General features: G+C 46.6%; 1 protein-coding gene across 1 annotated transcript in view; it reads right to left on the bottom strand.

The window, feature by feature from the left end:
• Positions 1 to 516: 516 nt before the first annotated feature.
• The window catches only part of LOC8035114 (boophilin-H2-like), a 31436-nt gene continuing 11779 nt past the window's right edge, over positions 517 to 20173 (bottom strand). The window contains exons 3-5 of the mRNA XM_042288752.1: positions 18147 to 18314; positions 11267 to 11470; positions 517 to 753 (exon numbers count right to left, since the gene is read on the bottom strand). Coding sequence (XP_042144686.1) covers positions 617 to 753; positions 11267 to 11470; positions 18147 to 18314 — 509 coding nt within the window. The 3' untranslated portion in view covers positions 517 to 616. The remainder of the gene's footprint in view (positions 754 to 11266; positions 11471 to 18146; positions 18315 to 20173) is intronic.

The following is a 20173-nucleotide window of genomic DNA, read 5'->3' as shown; positions in this document are numbered from 1 at the left end:
CTTTAGCTTATTATGAAATGATGAATATAAGTAGCGCCAGAGAGCACTCGGCCGATCAATATAATTTCAAATCAGCGACTAAGGGAACGAGTTTTAAATCGGCTTTAAATGATGTAGCGAGCGACCATTAAAGTAGTTTATTTAGAATCACTGACTAATTGAGCAACGAGGTGTGTGGCATCTTCTGTTCAAACATATTGTCTCGTGATAGGCTGTCAGGCGTCCTTTTCGGATGATTCCGCAATCTTATTGGCTGTGGAGCGATAATGAGATGCACGGAACTTGCCAAGCCCTGCGTTTCTTACCTTGTCAGTGACTGTGGAAGGAAGGCGGTTTCGTACAAAACAAAACACTTTGCACTTTTCAAAATAGTTTGGTACTTTCTTCTGGCTTGTGCGAACACGGAGCGTACTGGTAAACGAAGTGAAATAGGTGGCGCGCTTTTGTCGTCTAACCTTGAAAGTAATTATTTATCTATATGTTGTCGGCAAGGACAGGCTCGTACAGGAGAGGCATACATGATTTTAATACCTTGTGGTCATCAATGCGTATTTATTTCGGAATTTAAGCACTTTCACAAGTCTTGCGGAGCCCAGTGGCGTAGACAAAGGCCTGTTCAGCACTCAAGCGGGGGAGTCGTCTTAGCTGGCGTAGCTGGCGTAGCTGGCGTAGCTGTCGTAGCTGGCGTAGTTGTCGTAGTTGGCGTAGTTGGCGTAGTTGGCGTAGTTGGCGTAGTTGGCGTAGTTGGCATGGCTAGTGGAATATAAAAACGTGGGCGGTGAAATAGAACTTCAGAGTTTATCTTAAATACTACTGATATTGAAATTTAAGAAGGAAACCTAAGAGAGCAGAAAACTATTTTAACCGAAATAACGCTATGACCTCAGTTCTAAACGTTTAGCTTTATTATTTCTACCGGAATCGTGATAATTGAATCGTTTAAACTAATTTCTTATGCAAATGTTGTACGACATATTTTGATCGTATTTTTATATAAATTTCGAGTTATAAAAAGAAATGACGATGTTTTGGAAGAAAAGCAAAACCAAAGATGCTTGTTGCTTGCTATACGATATGGCGTCGTAATATGGAAAAGAAAGACACACGATGAGGCAAGAAAAAACGAATGAATTTAAGATTTAATACAGCGAACTTGTGCCAGAAATAATAAAGTAAAGGTCGTTTACAATTTTCTTTAATGCCGAATTAGAGCTCAGCTTTTGAGGAGTAGGAGGGGAAGCTACAGAGGGAAGTGTCACGTGTGACGTCACGAACGTCACGAGGTTAAAGTTTTCCCGCTAAATTTAGCGGAAACATTTTCTTGCTAACTTTAGCGGAAATATTTACCACCAAATTTAGAGGCAAAACTTTTCACTCGTGACGTCACATCACGTGTGACGTCATTATAAGAAATGTCCCACAATGCAACACGCGGTTACGCCGACGGCGACGGCAACGCCGCTCAAGCCGGAAACGGACGCCTAACGCCTCGTTCACATTTTCGAACCGGCTTCCGGATCCGCGAGAATTCTGACCCACGGCGACGAAAGCAGGCAGAATTCCCGGCGGAGAGCAAGATCGCTCTGGGACCAATTTCGAACGCCGGAAAAAAGTTTTCTCTCGCCGCAAGCCAATCAGAACGCACGGGCGAAGTGGCGCTTGTTGACGTCAGATCCCCGCTGACGAGCTGACGACGATGGCGAGGAGGCACGCGCGGCCAAAGAGGAAGTTTGGGAGCTCTCGTCAGCTCTCGTCTGTTCGGGAAACCGCGAGACGCTCGAGCCGCGCACTGCGCAGGCGGCAACAAATGTGAACGGCCCGATCTTTTTTTCGGCGAGCGAATGCAGTCGGCGTCGAGTGCCTATTTCACAGGTGTGAACGAGCCATAAGAGCTGCGCTATAAAAAGAACAACACACTTCGAGAAAGCACCAAGGGGAGGAAGTGGCCGACAATAACGAAAAAAAAAAAAAAAAAAGGAGGCAGTGTCCGAGTGGGCTAACGCGTCTCAGCCGTGGAGCGAAAGCTTGCAATAAGAGCCTCCTGGGTTCGATCCCCGCCGCCCCCGCCCGTGTCGATCTGGATGAGTTTCGTACCGGCACGCGTTCGTGTGATCACTACAGCGTGATTCACGTTAAAAACCCCAGGTTAGCTGTTGTACTGCACTGGCTAAATTTCTCATCTACAGCTAACAGACGGATTACCCGTTGAGGCGCATCTCCATCAAGGCTGTATAAACATACAGAGCAAACCAATTTTTTTTTTCCGAGAAAGCACCAGAGAGCGTCGACGGCGGCAGCAGCTAGCTACGGTGAGTCGGCGCAACAACTCAATATGGCGAGAGAGAATCAGTGAACGAATCAGAAATACGACGCTCGGCTATTTATCTACAATGCTCGTCATCTCGAATATTCGATTTGAAAGGTTAAAAAGCGCAACACAACAAGGACAATGAAGACACGAAGACGACAGGACGGGCGCTACCTCTTCGTGTCTTCATTGTCCTTGTTGTGTTGCGCTTTTTAAGCTTTTAAATCAGTATGAACCAACTCGCCCAAACACAAGTTTTAATTCGAATATTCGACCGACCCAGAATGTCCGGGAAAGAGCTTTGGCGAAACTGACCATGCAAGGTCATTCTGGCTTCTTTATCTTTTACGCTCGGCATAAGAGTATACAATAATCTTCTAGATTAACTGAGAAGCGTATCTTCTCTATCATATGCGCGGCATTACTCCCCCCTATAAGAAGCACATCGCCCCAATCACGGTGGCCCCGGTGCAAACGTCCGCAGTCCTACCGAGAGTAGAACGGCTTGAGTCGAACGACGTGGAACGCCTCGAGTCGTGATCGGCCTCGTGATGATGTTAGCACCCCGTCCGGCACCCCTTTGTAGTTGAGCTACCCTAGGCAACGAAGTGTCTTGTACGGTTAGAAGCACCGTTTCAGCAGTTTTTCGCTGTGGCCGCAGCGACGAATAGGTGTCGAAAAACACACACCCTGTCTCCGGGCAGGAAATGAGCACTCGACGACGAAAGTTGTAGCAGCCAGCGTCGACACGCTGCTGGTCTTGAATCCCGAGTCGGTCGAGCTGGCGGACTTCTTCGGCCTGTTGAGCCGTCTCCCTAGGAGTCGTCAGTCCAATCGTCAGCTGGCTCGTGGGGCAGCATCGCTTCCAGCATGGTCGTTACTTTCCGACCAAGTACCAGCTGGAAAGGTGTAACTCCAGTGGTCTCTTGAACTGCCGTGATGTAGACAAACGTAAGATAGGGCAAGGCCTCGTCCCACGTCTTGTGCTCCACGTCGACGTACATAGCGATCATGTCGGCGATGGCCTTGTTTAGCCGTTCCGTCAGCCCGTTCTTCAGCGGATGGTCAACCGCAGTTCGACGATGGCTGGTGTGGCCGAGCCGGAGGATTTCTTGAGTTAGCTGTGGCAAAAACGACGACCCTTGATCTGTAATCTGTACTTCGCGAGCGCAGTGGCTGAAGACAATGGATTCAACGAAAAAGTTGGCGACTTCCACTGCAGTACCCGATGGAAGCGCTTTCGTCTCGGCATACCTAGTGAGGTAATCGGTCGTGACGATGATCCACCGGTGTCCTTGCGTCGATGGTGGGTACGGTCCAAGCATATCCCTTCCGATCTGCTGGAACGGCGTAGTCGGAAGAGTAATCGGCTGCAGGAGTACTGCCGGCTTCTTCGGTGGTTTCTTCCGTCATTGGCATTCGTGGCACCATCGGACGTAAAGGTGGACAGTCTTCGAGAGCTTGGGCCAGTTATATGTTTTTCGAATTCGTGCAGGTGTTCTACTGTAGCCCAGGGGCCCCGCCGTCGGGTCGTAGTGGCACGCTTGGAAGACTTCCGCTTGAAGGCTCGCAGGGATAACCAGCAGCTACGTCGAGTTGGTGCCGCCGACATTTTCTCTGTACAGTACACTTTTTCGAACAGCGATGTTGTCAGGGCTCGTGCGAAGACACGTGGAATCGCACTCCCTCGTCACTCCAGATGCTCGATGAGTGCACGCAGTTCAGGATTGTTTCGTTGAAGTGCTGCCAGGTTGTTCACGGTCACCGCGCCAACAAGACGGTCGTTGTCGTCGCTGTCGTCGGCGCGCTAAGACGCCAACTCGACGGGTGTCCTGGACAAACAATCGGCGTCGCTGTGCTTGCGGCCGGACTTGTAGACCACACACATGTCGAATTCTTGAAATCGAAGATTCCACCGCGCGAGGCGTCCTGATGGATTCTTCAGGTTTACGAGCGGTCAAAGGAGTGATGGTCTGTGACCACTCGAAACGGGTTTCTGTACGGGTATATATGCGGGCAGAACTTGCCTATCGCCCAGACGACGGAGAGGAATTCCTTCACGGCCGCTGAGTAATTGCTCTCTGCCTTGGAGAGCGTCCGACTGCCGTAGGAAATTACTATTTCTGTGCCGTCTGCACTTGAACGAGCACGGCGTTAAGTCCTGTATTACTTGCGTCCTTGTGAATTTCGGTGGCTGCAAATTGGTCGATGTGGCCGAGAATCGGACGCGCCTCGAGTCTTCGTTTGAGATTGTCTAAGGTTCACTGTCGTTCTTCTGTCCACTCGAACTTTACGGCACCCTTCGTAAAGTACGTCAGAATCGCGAAAAAGTTTGCGAAGTCCCGAACGAAGTGTCCATCGTAGCCGCAATGCCCAAGAAATCTTCAGACGGCGTTCTTGTCAGTTGGGCGGAGAAACTCGACAACGGCAGTGGCCTTCGCAGGTTAAAGCCGTACACCTTCGCTGCTCACGACGTGGCTTAGAAACTGTAGTTCACCATAGGCGAACCGGCACCTTTTCGCCTTGAGTGTCAGTCCGGCAATCTTGATGGCTCAAAGCACGGCCCGAAGACGCCAAAAGTGTTCGTCAAAGTAGATTAAAATCCAACGACGTCGTCGCGGTAGACCAGATAGCTTTGCTATTTAAGGCCAATCAGCACGGCGTTCATAACGTGCTGAAATATTGTCGGTGCTCTGCATAGTCCGAAAGGCATTACTTTAAATTCCTACAGTTTGTCCGGCGTAACGAGCTGTCTTCTCGCGATCTCGTTCGTCAACTTCGATCTGCCAGTAGCCGCTCTTCAAGTCCACTGGAGAAAAGTGTAGGGCGTGGTGCTGCCGATCTATGGTGTCGTCGATTCCGGGAACGGGGTAGACATCTCTCTTCGTCATGGCATTTAGTCGACGGTGGTGTACGCAGAACCTCAGTGTTCCGTCTTCTTTACATGGACAACTGGGGACTCCCATGGACTCTTTGAAAGCTGGATAATGTCGTCGCCGAGCATTTCCAGGACCTGTTTCTGTGTCACGTTCCTCTGTTTTAAAGAGACGCTGTTCGGCGACTGGGGAGTACAGGCAGTGCGTCGTCGTTAGTAACGATACGGTGTTTTGCTAACGTCGTTTTTCGCACCCTTGATGACGTCGCGAAACACTCGCAATACTCGCTGAGAAGTTCAACTAGCCGTCGCCGTTTTAAAGCGGGCAGCTCGGTGTCGACGTCGAGCCGAGAACGCGACGTGCTGTTAGACTGGGACGATGCAGGTTTCTTGGAAATTACAGTAATGGTGACTGACGATTGAAGCTGTTCGACGTAGACCACGGCAGTATCCTTTGGTAGGTGCTGCAACTCCCGTCGAACGTTCGTCAACAGAACAGTTATACGTCCTTCTTAGAAATCCGCAGTGCCTCGTGCGACGCCAATATCTCTTCCCATGTGCAGTTGAACGCTGCCTCCTAGAAGAGCTTCCCCGCAGGCGACTGCATTGGTCACGACGGGCACCAGAACTCTCGACCGCGGCGACAGGTTCATGCGGCCCGCAATTACTCGGACGGCAGGCAGCTGACGTCGTTTTGGACCCCTCCGGAGGTAGAACGGGTTTTCGCAACGTCCATCTGTTAGCTCCAAGGTCGATCACAGCACCGTATTGACACAGGAGGTCCATACCAAGAATGACGTCTCTCACACAGTACCGAAAAACGACGAACTTGACAGGACAGCTCTCCCCGTGAATTTTGACGCGAGCAGTTCACCTCCCAACAGGCGTAATGAGGTGCCCTTCGCCGGTACGTGTCTGCGGCCTGTCCCATGGCGTCGCGACTTCACGAAAATAACAAGAGAGTTTCCCACTCAGAACGTAGTAATCTGCTTCGGTGTCCAGGAGCGCCGACGCGTCGTGGCCGTCGATGGCAACGTTGAGGTTAATGGACACCGTTGCAGAATCGGGCTCTCCGACGTTCTTCGAGGATCTTTGCGACGGTCGTCCTCGGCAACTCCACCTCCAGGGGTTGCCGCGCTTAGTTTCCTCAACGAGGAGAGAGGGGCGACAGGCTTTCACGGGGGGGCTATGCTTTGGCGAAGCTGGACGTCGGCGTGAGGGCGCCTGGGACCCACCTCGAGACGCAGGCATCGAATACGGTGGACGTCGTAGGTTGATCTCCCGAGGTCGGTCACTGTAGCGTGGGAGCGGGTCGTCGTGGTGGAAGCCGCGTAGTCCCAGCTGCCGATTGGGGTAACGGCGGTAGACGTTGTCGGCTTTCCCGCAGTGGTAGCACAGCGGGCGTCGGTGAGATGTGCGCCTCACGTCCGTCTTCCTTTGTGCCGGGGGTTCGGCTCGGGCGTACGGGGCTTGTTCTTCAGTGCGCCGAGGGTAACCAAGGAGGCGCGGGTGCTGGTACTGGCGCGTTGCTGGCGGCGGTCGTCGGGCCATGGCGGCGTAGCTCAGGGTCGGTTTGTCGGGTGCCTCGATGCTCATGGAGGCCTCCGGCTGGAGCGCCCGTTGAACCTTCTCTCAGATGGCTTCGGTGACGGAGAGCGAAGCGGGGCGTTCGGCATCCGGCAGCAATTTTTTCAGCTCCTCCCGAATGACGCTGCGGATTATCTCTCAGATACCCGCGAGGTTGGAAACAACATCGAGGCTAGAGAGCACAGGAACAGTGACGTTGAACGGTCGCTATTGGACGACACAGGCTTAGAGAGCCCGTGTCGATGTTCTTTGCCTCCTTTACAAAACCATCAATGGTTGTAGGCGGGTTTCGCACAGGGCCACCAAAAATCGTCTCTTTGACGCCATGCGTAAGAATCTTCAGTTTATTTTCCTCCGTCGCCTAAGGATCGGGGCGTGCACTCGGATGCAGAACGTCTTAAACGTAGCTGGTGATGCTCTCATTGGGGGCCTTGCGTCCTCGTTCGTAGGAGGTCCGGGGCTCTCTCCCGTCGGTGCTGACTGGCGAACGTCCGGTTGAAGATCTGCTTTCAGCTGGTCTCATGACGTAATCGATTTTTCATGATTCTCGAACCAGTGTTGCGCCTTGTCCTAGAGGATAATCTAGACGTTGTGGAGGCATTGGTCACGCGTCCACCCATTGTGGCGGGCCACTTGCTGGTACTGGTTGATCTACACCTCGATATCTTCGTATACGCCGCCGTGGAAAGTCGTCGGAGTTCGGAGGCGACAGGCAGGTTAAAAACGGGGGAGGCAGCGGCGGGAGTTTGTGACGATTGGTTGCTCATCGCCGCCTTCGTCGACTAGTGGGTCTTCTCCAGCAGTAGACCAAATTCCAGAGGCAAGCCTTGAACACGGCGGCTTCCTCGAATCTCGGTAGTCTCCACGGGCGGTCTTCTTTGGCCAGGGGCTGGGCTTGCGCTGCGCGGCCTCGGAGAAGTACGCTTCATGGGCTGCGTTACCCCGCACCTCCACCAGAAATGTCACGAATGGCAGACAATGGGGCAGGAGAAGACGGATTCAACAAAAGATTTAAGGGAGTCGAACTTGTACCAGGAACGTAAAAGGAGAATACACGTCAAGAAAGCAGCAGCGAGCGTCGACGGCGGCAGCAGCAAGCGACGGGGCGTCGGAGTAATATCTGTCTATCCCCAGCAAGAAACAGTGAATGAATCGGCAATATGGCGCTCGGCTCTTTATTTACCAGGCTCGTTATCTTGAATATTCGACGCAGAATGCATGGGAAACAGGTAGGGGGCGACTGACCTTCTGGCCTCCTTATCTTCTCGCTCGGAGTAAGAATATACATGAATCTTCTAAATGAACGGAGAATTGTATCTTCTCAATCAAGCACGCGGAACTATTTTCCTTTTTCCGGTTCTGTTGTGATTTTTTTCCGGTTGTGTTGGCAAAAAGTAATGAAGATATGACATACTAACACATGTTTATATAATTTTATTAATGTAGTCATTCGACAGCCGTAACGTTATAGGACATCCGGGTTTCACTTCATTCAATACAATTTTAAGAGGAGGTTACGTGGTGCGCTTAATAATGCAGCTTAATTATTTTACCTGAATTAAAATAATAATAAAAGAATTAGAGGTACCGTGCACGACACACCTATAGCTCAAACGAGCGCTCGCCAATAATTTTTATTTCTGAACTGAATGACTGTCAAACACTTGCAGTGTAGTGAAATACGTTTCCGTAGACATCAACCTGTCCAATGAAATGTTACAAATGCTCTAAATCTGAGCAAAATAAAATACTTACGGTATATTGTTTGTGCTACCTGTGTAGCACTGTGTCCCATCGTAAGAGTTAGTTTAAGATATGTGCAAATACTACCCTGCAGTTTTTTTGTTTTAATTTTGTATTGTAATGAATATGTTTAGTTTGCACGAGACCGAAACGCATAACTTAGCTCAAATTTCGCTATACTATAAGCCACATTTGGGCATAATAGTGTCTTTTTCTAATGCGTTAGTTATACCTCTGTCAGACAGGCACCTAAAAGGACGTTTACGCCAAAGGCCTTTAGGATTTTTAAATGATCTTTACATTCTGCCGTGCGAGAGAGCAGAAGCAAATGTCCTTTAGACGATGTATACAGCGATCGGGGTCTCGTAGCTCGGTTCAAAGGCATAAATCATGTTCACGCCAGAACAATAATATTTTGGCGATATAAATGATTTTTAGGCTTTTTTTAAGCAAACAGTGTATTAAAAAAGACAAAATGACGAGTTCAGTCAATTGATTACAACAAAGTCCACTTTAAAAGCCCAAGCAAAGTGGTTTTCTGGCAATTAGCGCCAACCCTCGGCGTCTCCCGTTCACTCAGTCCAACGTTACTAGAACACTCAGTTGGGAAACTCACCGTCGAAACCTGGGCCGCTGACGTCCACCGAGACCGAGCTAAATACGACAACAGCGCCACTCGTTATCATTTGTCTGTACTGTGGTCACCTTGAGCTTTTAGAAAGCATGTTTTTGCGTAAAAACAAACGGAAAAGACTCTCTTTGTATCATATTTATTGAAGTTTAGTACAAAATGATGGGCGCATGATGTTTTTAGAATATTCAGTTTGTAAGGTTTTTCGGAACAATTAATATTGTTTTTATACAACCATGCCTCAGCGGTCCTTTCAGGTAGCGCGTCCCGACCCAGGTGCATTTTAACTTCGGTCGTAATTCGCGGCGCGTCCGCTGTATCTGTTTCGGCGATAAAATGGCCGATTAAAGCAAAAATAGAAGTAACGTGAAGTTCCTCGAGCGGCCGCTGCGGGAGAAAAGGCGGCGTTGTGTTCGCCATTAGCTCAGTTCTGGAGGACAGATTGGGGCCACGTTTTCAGAGCAGTCTCTATGGCAGTTTCCCAACTGAGTGGTTCTAGTAACGTTGACTCAGTCCTAATGTTGCTTAGTGCTCCCTCTCTTTTCTGTGCTTCTGCTACGCTATTACCCTGTTCGGTTCGGCTTCGTGCTCGCGCTCGAGGTTCAATGCGCGCATCGGAGGTCCTTCAGCCGATTCTCCCAAAGTCGTATCAGCGCCCAGGTCGCCTCAACGCTCCAATGGAAGCGCGGCGACCCCTTCCTAGTCGTGGACACTCCTCCGTCGTTCGAGGTATCGGACGATGCGAGAATGAGATACAGAAATATATGCTTACAAAAAAAAAAACACACACACATTAAACATATGCATTAGGATGGTAGTACACCATTAAAAAATTATCAAATATAAAGTAGAGAAATAAAGGCCGGATAACTATGGTTGAAAGAAAAATCGAGGGGAGGAAAACCGAAGTGCCGAAGCGGATGACCTGAGCAGGCGACGACGAGGCCCACTAGACTGCTGGGGCCGTGAGTACAGAGGACTATTAGTAGAGCAAGGTCTGTACAGATTATGCGTAAAACACGCTCTTTTCCAATAATAATAATTGAAAAGCATCGATTTTAGATATCGGTACGATATTTTATTTAAATTCACTGCTGCTGACGAGAGTAAGCCTTCAGCTGCCGTAAAGGAGTTACTGGAACTCAGGTTCACGAAAAGGACCTTTACGCTAAATGCCATTTGAGTTGCCGTGTGGCACTTCCTAAATGACATTTAGACTAAAGGTCCTTTGATGTAAAGATCGTTTTAAGTGCCCGTCGGACAGGGGTGCTAGTGCCAAAGTACATTTCTTTTCGCATTTCTAGGGCTTTTTTTATTGGCTCGCCACCTAACTGCCATAGTGTTGAACTTGAACCGAAGTTGACACGTATGAACGGGAAAACCAGCAGCGAAGTTTTAAGCGTATGCTTGTTTGGCAATTTAGGCTTAAACTTTGCAGACAAAATAACGAGTAATTACACTTTTAGGCCTAACGGTGGCACTTGTTTGACGCTTTAAGCTCAAAGAAGCGAGGTGACAGTCAAACTACTAACAGTAAAGCCAAACTTTGAAACATGTAATGGCAAATTAGGGCGAAGGTACCAAATACCAGAAAAAGAAGGCCAGGTTTGTCACTACCTTCGTTTCATCGAGCTTTTAAAGTCCTGAATTCTTAAACAGAAACAAAATTTTGGCGCAATATGCTGTGCTATCTGAGTGTGACTTAACTGATTATTTATAGGAAATATAGTTGGCATAATGTTGTACAAAATTGCAATAAATAAAAACAAAAACTTTGAAATTTTGTGATACTCAGTGAGTCTGTTGCTTGGCTATGTGATACCAGAAAAAGGAAAGGGGAAATCCACCCGATGAGTTAGTTTTGAAAAACAATATCAGTGCTCTTTCTTTTAATTTTTGACTACTTAAACATTAGCTTTCTGGGTCACTTAGCTTACTGTGTGCAATAATAATACAACAAATATAGTATTGCGTGCAATATCTTGCCAGTAAGCTTTCCTTAATTGAGAAACATCTTATTTTTATGCTCCGCCACATACATTATATTATACAGTCGCTGCTACCTAATCAGTAAAAAATATAGTTAATATATACTTGTTCTATAACCATATTGAATGCCTACCTGTTTGGCATGTCATACAATCTTGTTTTGTAGGAAAGTTATTTCTATTGGCGTTACAACGATACCACAGAAACTTCTGACAATTGTTGTTGGTGCTGTTGAAGTACCACCGGTAAACTCCTTTTCTCGGCCTTCCTTTCTTTTTCTCTTCGCATTTCCCCCTGTTCAAATCCATCCGACAGTCTTCGGGGGTTACTCTTTCCTCTGTAAGTAGAAATTCGTGTAAATATGTTTGTGGATTGTTTGCTTACATTTCCTTAAGAGGTAACCATGCTGTGAATAACATAGCTGATAAAAAGTAATCAATAATCTGAGTTTTAAGGCATCCACTGCTTTGATTGCTTTGTTAAAACATCTGGCAAAAAATAAACAAAAATATATATCCTAGCTGTTTCACGAATATTGCACGACATTTTCTGGAATTTATTGAAATGGAACCAAAAAACTCTCTGCCCCCCCCCCCCTTTTCTTTCTTCCCAAAGTAAAAAGAACGATGTAAATAAATTCCGTTCGTGTTTTTATGTCTGCATAAATTTTCATTTGACTTGAACTTTATTACCTTCCCCCAAAATAATGCTTGACAATTATCATTGTTACAGCATGCATCCAGAGTTAGTAACTGTTCAACCCTGTCCCCACCGCTTCGAACATGAATCCATGCATTATTACCAAAGGCACCATATCAGAAGATGTTAACGAAGTAGAAATGGACTCAGGAACTTGAATATATAGAAAACTAAGCTGATGCAACAATTTGTTGACTGCCCTTAATCGCGTCGCAAGAAGCATTTCTGTGTTAATTAAGAGGATCAGAAAACAAATTAACACTAGCGCTCTTACGAAAATTAAAAGCTGTTGAGATACAACTTTGCCGAATGCGCCAATAACTAATGCTATCTTTCCAAAGGGTTTTAAGAGAGACTGATTTCACTATCTATTTACTGCTCCAACTTTCGGTTATTCTAGACGTGTTTAGCTGCAACCAACAAATATCAAGGACAACTAACTTTAACCGAGTGTCATGAAAGGTTAACCGGAGCAGTTATTAAATGCAAAGCTACAAAATAATAATTTTTATTTAATAGGATTCTGCAGAGAGTTTGAAAGCGTATTAAAAATATTCTTAAGCGACACTGAGTCGAAACTTTAAAATATACCTCTTACGTTCAGAAACGTTCAGAAATAAGATAAACATGGTCAACTATATCTGCTAATGACAACCACACGCCTGTATTTTGAACGGATGGTTAAAGGACCGATTCCAGCGAGCGCTCGAAGGTCAACCATAGGAGAGCGCGCCGTCCCGGAAGACGTGACGTCAACTTGCCCTGCACGGGCAAGGTTGCTTGGGTGCTAGCGTGGTTATGAGCTGCGTCGCTTAGATTTCTGAATGCGTTTCAAACCTGGCCGTTTCAGTTGACCCTCCCCGCGCCCCGCAGGAGTTGAATAGGCAGGGAGAGAAGAAAACTCCGGTTATACAGGGCCTGCACGCACGCAGCTTGCCGTCGTACTCCCACCGAGCAGCGCTGCTTTTAAGTTCAGAATGACCTAACGACAATCGGTTTATTTATTTTTAAATAATGTTTTATTTTCCCTACGAGCAAAAACTTGGTGTCTCCTATGTGTGGAAAGAACGTGGTTGATATTTAGACAATAAAATAGGCGCTACGAATTTCCTTGCAGTCTCCACTAACTCCAAGGCAACCTGCCCGTGCGCGGTTGAGGGCTCATCGTTTCTCGCCGCAGAAGGAGCCAATGGGGGGGGTAGCGTAGATAGTGACGTTGAGATGCCATGGTAACGCGCAAGCCGCTTTGCCGCGCATATTTTACGTCGCAAAGGAGCATAGCGTTGTTTCATTTCGTCTGCTATCCCTATGTCCCCCAATGCCCTTCCCGACGGGGCGGTTTTTCGAAACTGTGCGACTCGTCGTCAGCGCATACGCCTTTGTAAAGCCGTATTCCTCGGCGCACAAACGCAGACGCGGATAATCCGTACATGGGAGCACGTCCCCGCTTCCAGCGGCAACTGTAGGAGAGACGATGCTTGTTCACGTACTGCTTCCCGTCCTTCCGACCTTCCAAGCCAAGGAGACCTCGTCTTTGTTGAAAACGATTTACTTGTCAGGCGTGTCAGGCGCGTCAGGATACCGTAGTCGCCGGCGAGGATTGCGAGTCACCCTTGGGAGACCCTTTAATTGGACCCGGCGTCAGCGGCGAAGTATACTCCGTTTCATCTTCTGTTAAACCAAACAATTTGTTTTTCAGTAGCGTAGCACTAGCACTGCAACGAGACGCGCAGTCGTCCGGATGATCTCATCGTCGTGGAGCGAGACTTCAACCCTTGACGGTCAGATGCACTTGCTCAGCGTACTCTCCGAACGTCGTGGAAATAAAGAGGGGCCAGGCATAACATTCTCAACTTGACGAAGAAAAAAGAAAAAAAAAGAGGAGAGTTTGTAATAAAATACCCTGTAGCGGAGGCAAACCTCATATGTTTCGCCATGGCCACCCAAGATGCCGACACTCGCTTACCCTAGCCCGCACAGCCTGTTTCTCGAATTCAACGCTGCCGTTACATCCAGCGCGCCGGTGGAACGTCTTTTTAGCTTGGCTGGGGACGTCTTTAGGAGGAAAAGGGGGAAACTCTCCTATCAAAAACTTTGAAGGTCAATTGCTTCTGCGAGCGAATAAACTATTTTGGTGAAAACGCAAGCCATCAAATGACTGCAATTATTTTAGGCTCGCAGGGTTTATTACGGATCAAAACTGCTGTTCATTTTGCTACCATAAAAATATGAAAGACTAACTTCGAAAGTAACTTCAAAGTAACTCGCTACTTTTTTGCAGTAGTTAGTAGTTTACTCAATTACTACTACAAATGCGTAATTTCTATTCTACTCGTATTACTTTTGACGTCGATGCTCAGTAACTTAACTACCTTTATTGAGTAATTTGCACATGTCTGGACTCTCCCAACGCGAGGAGGCCACACTAGCTTCTATTTTGCGGGAGTTATAGTCACGTGGCAGGACTGGCTTTCGCGTTCTCGAGATCGCACCCGCGCGTCCTGCTGGATTGCCCACTCTTTCGTCGTCTGCTTGTCGTTAGATTCTTTCGTTTCGGTTCTAATCTTGCGCATATCTCAGCACTGAACCCGCAGTCGCTGCTTATATGGTAGGTGTCGATGATGGCCTGGTGACCAGCGTGAATGTGATCATTATAGCATGCTCGTTGATTTTGCGACGTCGCCGCGCTCTGAATGAAAGGAGGCGCAGGTTTTGGGTCCGGCTGAGTTAGTGCTACCGAAATACAGAGGGACAGGTCGGTGCTTTGCTTCCCCACCGGCGCGCCAAAGATGAAGGCTACTTTCAAGAGTGTCACCAGATCAACACGACTTCCGTCACAACGCAGGTGGCATGCGAAAAGTGCCACGGAAAAATTAACTATTATTCCGAATTCATCTCCGATAATTTCCCAGCGGATGTGTCTAGTGTCATTATCTAGCTGCTTGAGTCCAGTTTGCTTTTGTTATCTTGAATTGGTTTAATTAATTTAACAGATTTAATACCTACGCGTAGCCCTTCCAAAAAATTAAGCTTTCCATTTAAGAAAGCTCCAAGTTGATTATTTTTACGAGAATACCGATCAGCATACTACGGTTCTGTTAATTCCAATTTGAGGAAAACTGAAGGATAATTGAGTTGAGGGATTGTAGTAAACTTGAGAAATAAAATCCCCTTAAATATGTAACTCTTAACGTCGCTCCAGAATGTTACAGGTCTCATGGCGATTTACTTAAAAAGGCGGAGCAACGATTTTAAGATTAAAATGATTTGCATCTCGTCATTTTTACGTTGTTTATCGTGTTCCGTAGTATGAAGGAAACATCTCTTCCATTAAATAGTGTCCCAATTCCACTGCATAATCGCAAAGCAAAAGTCGAGCTTTTCCCGCCACCTGCAGCCGCAAGTGGCAGCCGAAGGAACAACGGCGAAAAGCTTACGTGACCTCGCTCGGCTCTAAGCCGCAGCATAACGCCCGCTTATGTCAGCAGAAAGAGGGAGAGGAAGAGTCCTCCGAGTGAGCGCACAGGAAGCCACACGGCACCCCGAATGACGCCACTAAGAGCGGGACCAGGTGTGACCCTAAAGACTGGGAGTGAGTTGGGGGGTGCCAGAAATGCCAATATTTATCTCTTTTTTTTTTTATACAACAACTAGGACACGAAGGCGAAATCGGTTTTCTGTTTTTTACTTCACAAGTGTCAGAGGGCAACTCCCGCAAATTTTTGACGGAAGTCCGGACATAAAGCAGCGTGTCTAAAATAGTTAAATAAATATGCACCGTGCTGTTGGAGAGCGCAGACTGTTTTAAAAATACAGATAAGACAAAACAATACATATTAGGCGACATAAGGACAAGCCTGAGATATGATAATGTGTTGACTAATCCCTTAAATAGGACAATTGAACCTTTTTAATATTTTCCCTAATCAATAAATTCGATCATAAATATTTAGCCCTTCTCGAATGTACGCCATATCAATGTATACATAAAAGAAACACCTGCTTGCTCTATTCAGTTGCAATATAAAGCTGTTAAACTTAAAGGGGTCATGAAACGCTTTTGCAACTTTTTCCTGTTTAGCTTTCCTCCTCAACTCATAAATCGCGCATTCCACTAAACAGTTCAAGAAGAGGAAAAGAGGGGAGGCCCCTCTTGATCGGAATCGGGTTTATGTACCCGGACAGAGCCATTGTCCCCCTAGAAGATTAGCCCGTCGCTCAAAATTCAGATAAAGGTTGCTTTCCCCAACCCGTTCACCCCGGAGCTGACAGTGCTGTGGAAGCTACGTGCTCGTTGGGCCAGCCACACTTGCCACATGATCACGCTCCTCCGCGCATACCCACGGGCAGAGATTGAGGTCAAGTGATGAAAGGGAGGCGGCTGATTGGTTCGGCAAACGCGTAGCTTCCACCACAATGTCAGCTTAGGGGTGAAGGGACTGAGTGAGGTCCGGTTTTGTGTGACGTGCGTTTCGACCCGATGACGCGCTTTTGGGACCGCGGATGTATCACAGTGAAAAGGCAGAGAGCTTACGAAGGGAAGGAGGTACGAAATAGTCCGCTGTGTTTTCAAATTTTCGCACTGAAAGTGAGGCTTTTGTCTTTCTACCTTTTTTCTTTTGGCCCACTGAACGATGTGCTATTAGTAAAATCCCAATCGAAAATGATTTATCCCAACCAAAAATCCGTTTCATGGGCCCTTTAACACTTGTGAGCTCAGGATACCAACGGCATAATACCCCGGGTCACACACACACACACAAAAAAAAAAAAAAAGAAAACGTATTAGATGGTTTTTTTCCCGTGCTTTTAGGTGTTCATTTTTTTTTTTTTTTGTCAGATTTTTAACTCTTGGTTAGCCGCCTCGGTGGCTCCGAGGCGCGAGCGCTGGCCTACGGATCCCCATGTGGCGGGTTCGAATCTCGGCCGAGGTGCCCGCAATCTGACGGAGGCTTATTGCGGAGGAGGCGCCGTGTAACCGGGCTTTCGGTTGCACGTCAAAATATCCCCAGGTGGCCCAAATTAATACTCACTCCTCCGCTGGGGCGTGCCAGATGCCCGTCGTTGGTTTTGCACGTAAAACCCCCAAATTCGACCTAAAGGCCCGTTCACACTCTTGCGACCTCTTAAACCTAGATTCCTTAAAACTTCTTAAACCAGGGAACACACTGGCGCCATCTATTGGGAAGCAGTGTAAACTCGGCGGTCCGGCATATTTTTTTTATTTCTCGCGCATTATCTTTTCTTTCTTGGCTCGAAAAACTTTTGTCACTGTTATAAACGAGCCTTTCTATGGGTATTACGCACATTTGACCTCGGAAATCCCGCAAAACCTTTGCTCTTGTGAAATGCAGTTCCAGGGTCACCGCATAGATGGCGCCACAATGCCAGTGTGTTCCCTCATTCTGAAAACATTTAAGAAGTATTAAGAGCTCTCGTCTCTCTCAGTCGTACTCGGTCGCAAGAGTGTGAACGGGCCTTAACCCTTGGTTGCAGTATGGCGGACTTGAAAATGTTGAACTTCGTATATAAATATCGCGGAGCTGTCAGATTTAATGTAGACTATTGCTTTTTGACCTCAACACCTTCGAATCTCTAATTAAAACCTGCCGCCTAACAAGAATGATGAAATATTTAGGTATATCATTCTAGCTGAAAAGATTTATAATTGACATTCGTCACAATAAATAACGTTATCCTAAATATGTAGTCTTGTTCGAAGGAATCTTATCAGGCTATTTGTTTGGTGGAACAGCGCTAGAAGTCGTAGGACCAGGACGATTAAACATTCAGACAGGGCGCTGTTAAATTTGACAAGACTACATTACATCTTTACACACAGCTCCCAGTCTGTGTTTTCCTCGTCCTGGTCTTTAAGCACAGCCCCCACCAAACAAGTAAGCAACATCAACTAGCCAAGCTACATGCCCTGTTGTCAGGCTATTTCTCATTTAAATTAAATATCTAGCATGAGGGAGACACTTATCAGCTAAAAGCATTAAATGCTAATCAATCTTGCGTTCTACACCAAGTATTCAGTCTCTTAAAAATTTAGAAAATCAGTTGTTTTATTCGTATTATATCCTAGCATACGTGAAGCCTTTTGCAATACTTTTGCGTCGATTTCACTTTCTAGCGCTCGATTTCTTCTTCTATCGTTAGTCGTGCTTAGGTTGGACACAGGATCCAAGGTTAAAAGTGCAAGATCAAGGTTAGTATTACGCTGTTAACCTTATAATATGATTCACCAACTCGACCGAGTTTCCATTTTATCAAGTTGGACAAACGATACATATTTTCTATCTCAAACTTACCGGTTTCGCAGGTCTGTTGACACACTTTGAACTCTGAAAATGAATTATCTTTCCCTCCACAGAAACTTGGTGTAGACCTCTCGCATCTTCCGATTAGACCATTAAAATGCCATTTGTTTTGGTGACGGCGACATGATGTCCCAGTTGAATTACACTTGGTTGTCTCCGCTGGAATATGCATTCGACGAGATTTGTTGTCGCACATTTTGTCATAATAATTGCACAGCTTAGAAATTCTTAATGTATTGTGATACTAACTTTTATTCGCTAAAAGTAATTTGTAGATTTACTTAAATAGTAATATACTTATCTTTTTTATAACAATGACATAGAATAAGTCCAACTTTGCGTTTAATAAAAAAAACTTATCGTGCTTTCTTAGTGTTTCTTATGCCTTTTTTAATTTATGCAATCACTTTTTTGTACACTGGACTGTGGAACATGATGTTCGTCATGTCTTTGTATAGGGTGTTCTTTCATCGCTGAATCAATCATGCACAAAAAAGCGTAGTGACTCGCGCTTTTGACACTGTTTGATTGGATCTATCACCTCGTAGCATCGGATGGTTCCAGACTTAAGATGAAACGAAGTATTGCTTACTGGTGCAATCTTTCAGACTCCGCGAATGCGTCTACGGCTCACTGACGGAGAAGTTTCTGTCGGAGTAGAAGCGAAGACGTAGAAAACGTGCGCGCGCCCGCTGGACAAAGAAAAATCCGACTACCCGGCTACATAGGCTAGATGACGACAGCAACAACGCAGTTGATAATACAAAAGACCAAGCGCAAACTCTGATAATCCGTTTCACTTTGTGTTGTACCGCAGCCGACGTTTCGAGCCATCTTGGCCAGTCCATCGCTAAAAGTGTGTTACGTGGCCTTCCCGTTGGGCACAACTGCACGGGGAAGCACGATGTCACGTGGCAGGGAGAAAGCACTGGACTGGTTTTGATGGCTCGCAGCATTGTCTGCGGTATATAGTTTAATGTGTCGTACCATTCAGTTTCTAGTGTCACCGCATTTTTAATTTTTGTTGGTGTTCACAAAAGTAAACGCAAACATGAAATTAAGAAAAACGAAATAAATTAAACTCGAGATGACGGGCGGTTTATGCCACGCCTGGGCAGTATCACGCAAGCAAGCGCTGTACAGACTTTTGCTTAAAGGCGGTTAGCTATACCAGCAGATAATGAACAGGGGCTGTGTGCGGTAAACGGAGTAGCCTAGCAGACGACGCTCGCAACGGATAGAGCTTTGTGCGCACGCGCCTAATCTCTCCCGTGAGACTGCATTTTTCCGCGGCACAGCGCTGGCCGTCCCGGCGGTCGACGCTTTATGATCGACAGTTACATATTCGTGACAGAATCGTAAGTAACTGGAAGCAATCCGCAGATGGTTCCTTTTTTAACGAGAGCAGGATTTTCCTCGTATCTATACGTCGTTTCAGCTTACGTCCAGACGCAACCGACGCTCTGAGCGAATGGAACATATCTAGCAGCCTCAAAAGCGCGAATCACTGGACATTTTTTTTTTATGACTGGTTCAACGATAATAGAAACTTGACAAACACCATGATGGTGCCTTTTTGAGGCTCTGTAATTGGTCCCATTAGCTCGTCGTGTCGGCTACGTCTGAACTTCAGCTTAAACGAAATATAGCAGACTCATGAGTGAGAGCTCGTTCTCAGTTGTATCTGCGGCGCTGTGAGTCAAACGAAAGCAATCTGTATCTGATGTCGTGCCTTGCTTTTGGATATAAAGAATCGAACTGTAGGTGCGTATGATGAAGTCGCGCCCATCTTTTTTTATTTATTTTGGCCCCCCCCCCCCCCCCCCTATAACGAAGAAAATTGTAATTGTGGGCATTTTTTTGTAAGTTTCTCTATAGAATAACACCTGCAGTTTCAACACGTGCTAAGGTTGTAATAGAGCATAAATACACGATAGAGAGTAGGTTTTGTTCCTATTTCAGAGCTGACAAACTGCGCATCATACTAATATTCCATGCGTAATTCTGTAGAACGTCGA

The sequence above is a fragment of the Ixodes scapularis genome, unplaced genomic scaffold, assembly GCF_016920785.2.
Source record: "Ixodes scapularis isolate PalLabHiFi unplaced genomic scaffold, ASM1692078v2 PGA_scaffold10__122_contigs__length_95168666, whole genome shotgun sequence".
In the NCBI taxonomy this organism is placed as follows: domain Eukaryota; kingdom Metazoa; phylum Arthropoda; class Arachnida; order Ixodida; family Ixodidae; genus Ixodes; species Ixodes scapularis.
The sequence above is the reverse complement of the archived record's forward strand: the minus strand, read 5'-3'. Positions and strand labels throughout refer to the sequence as shown.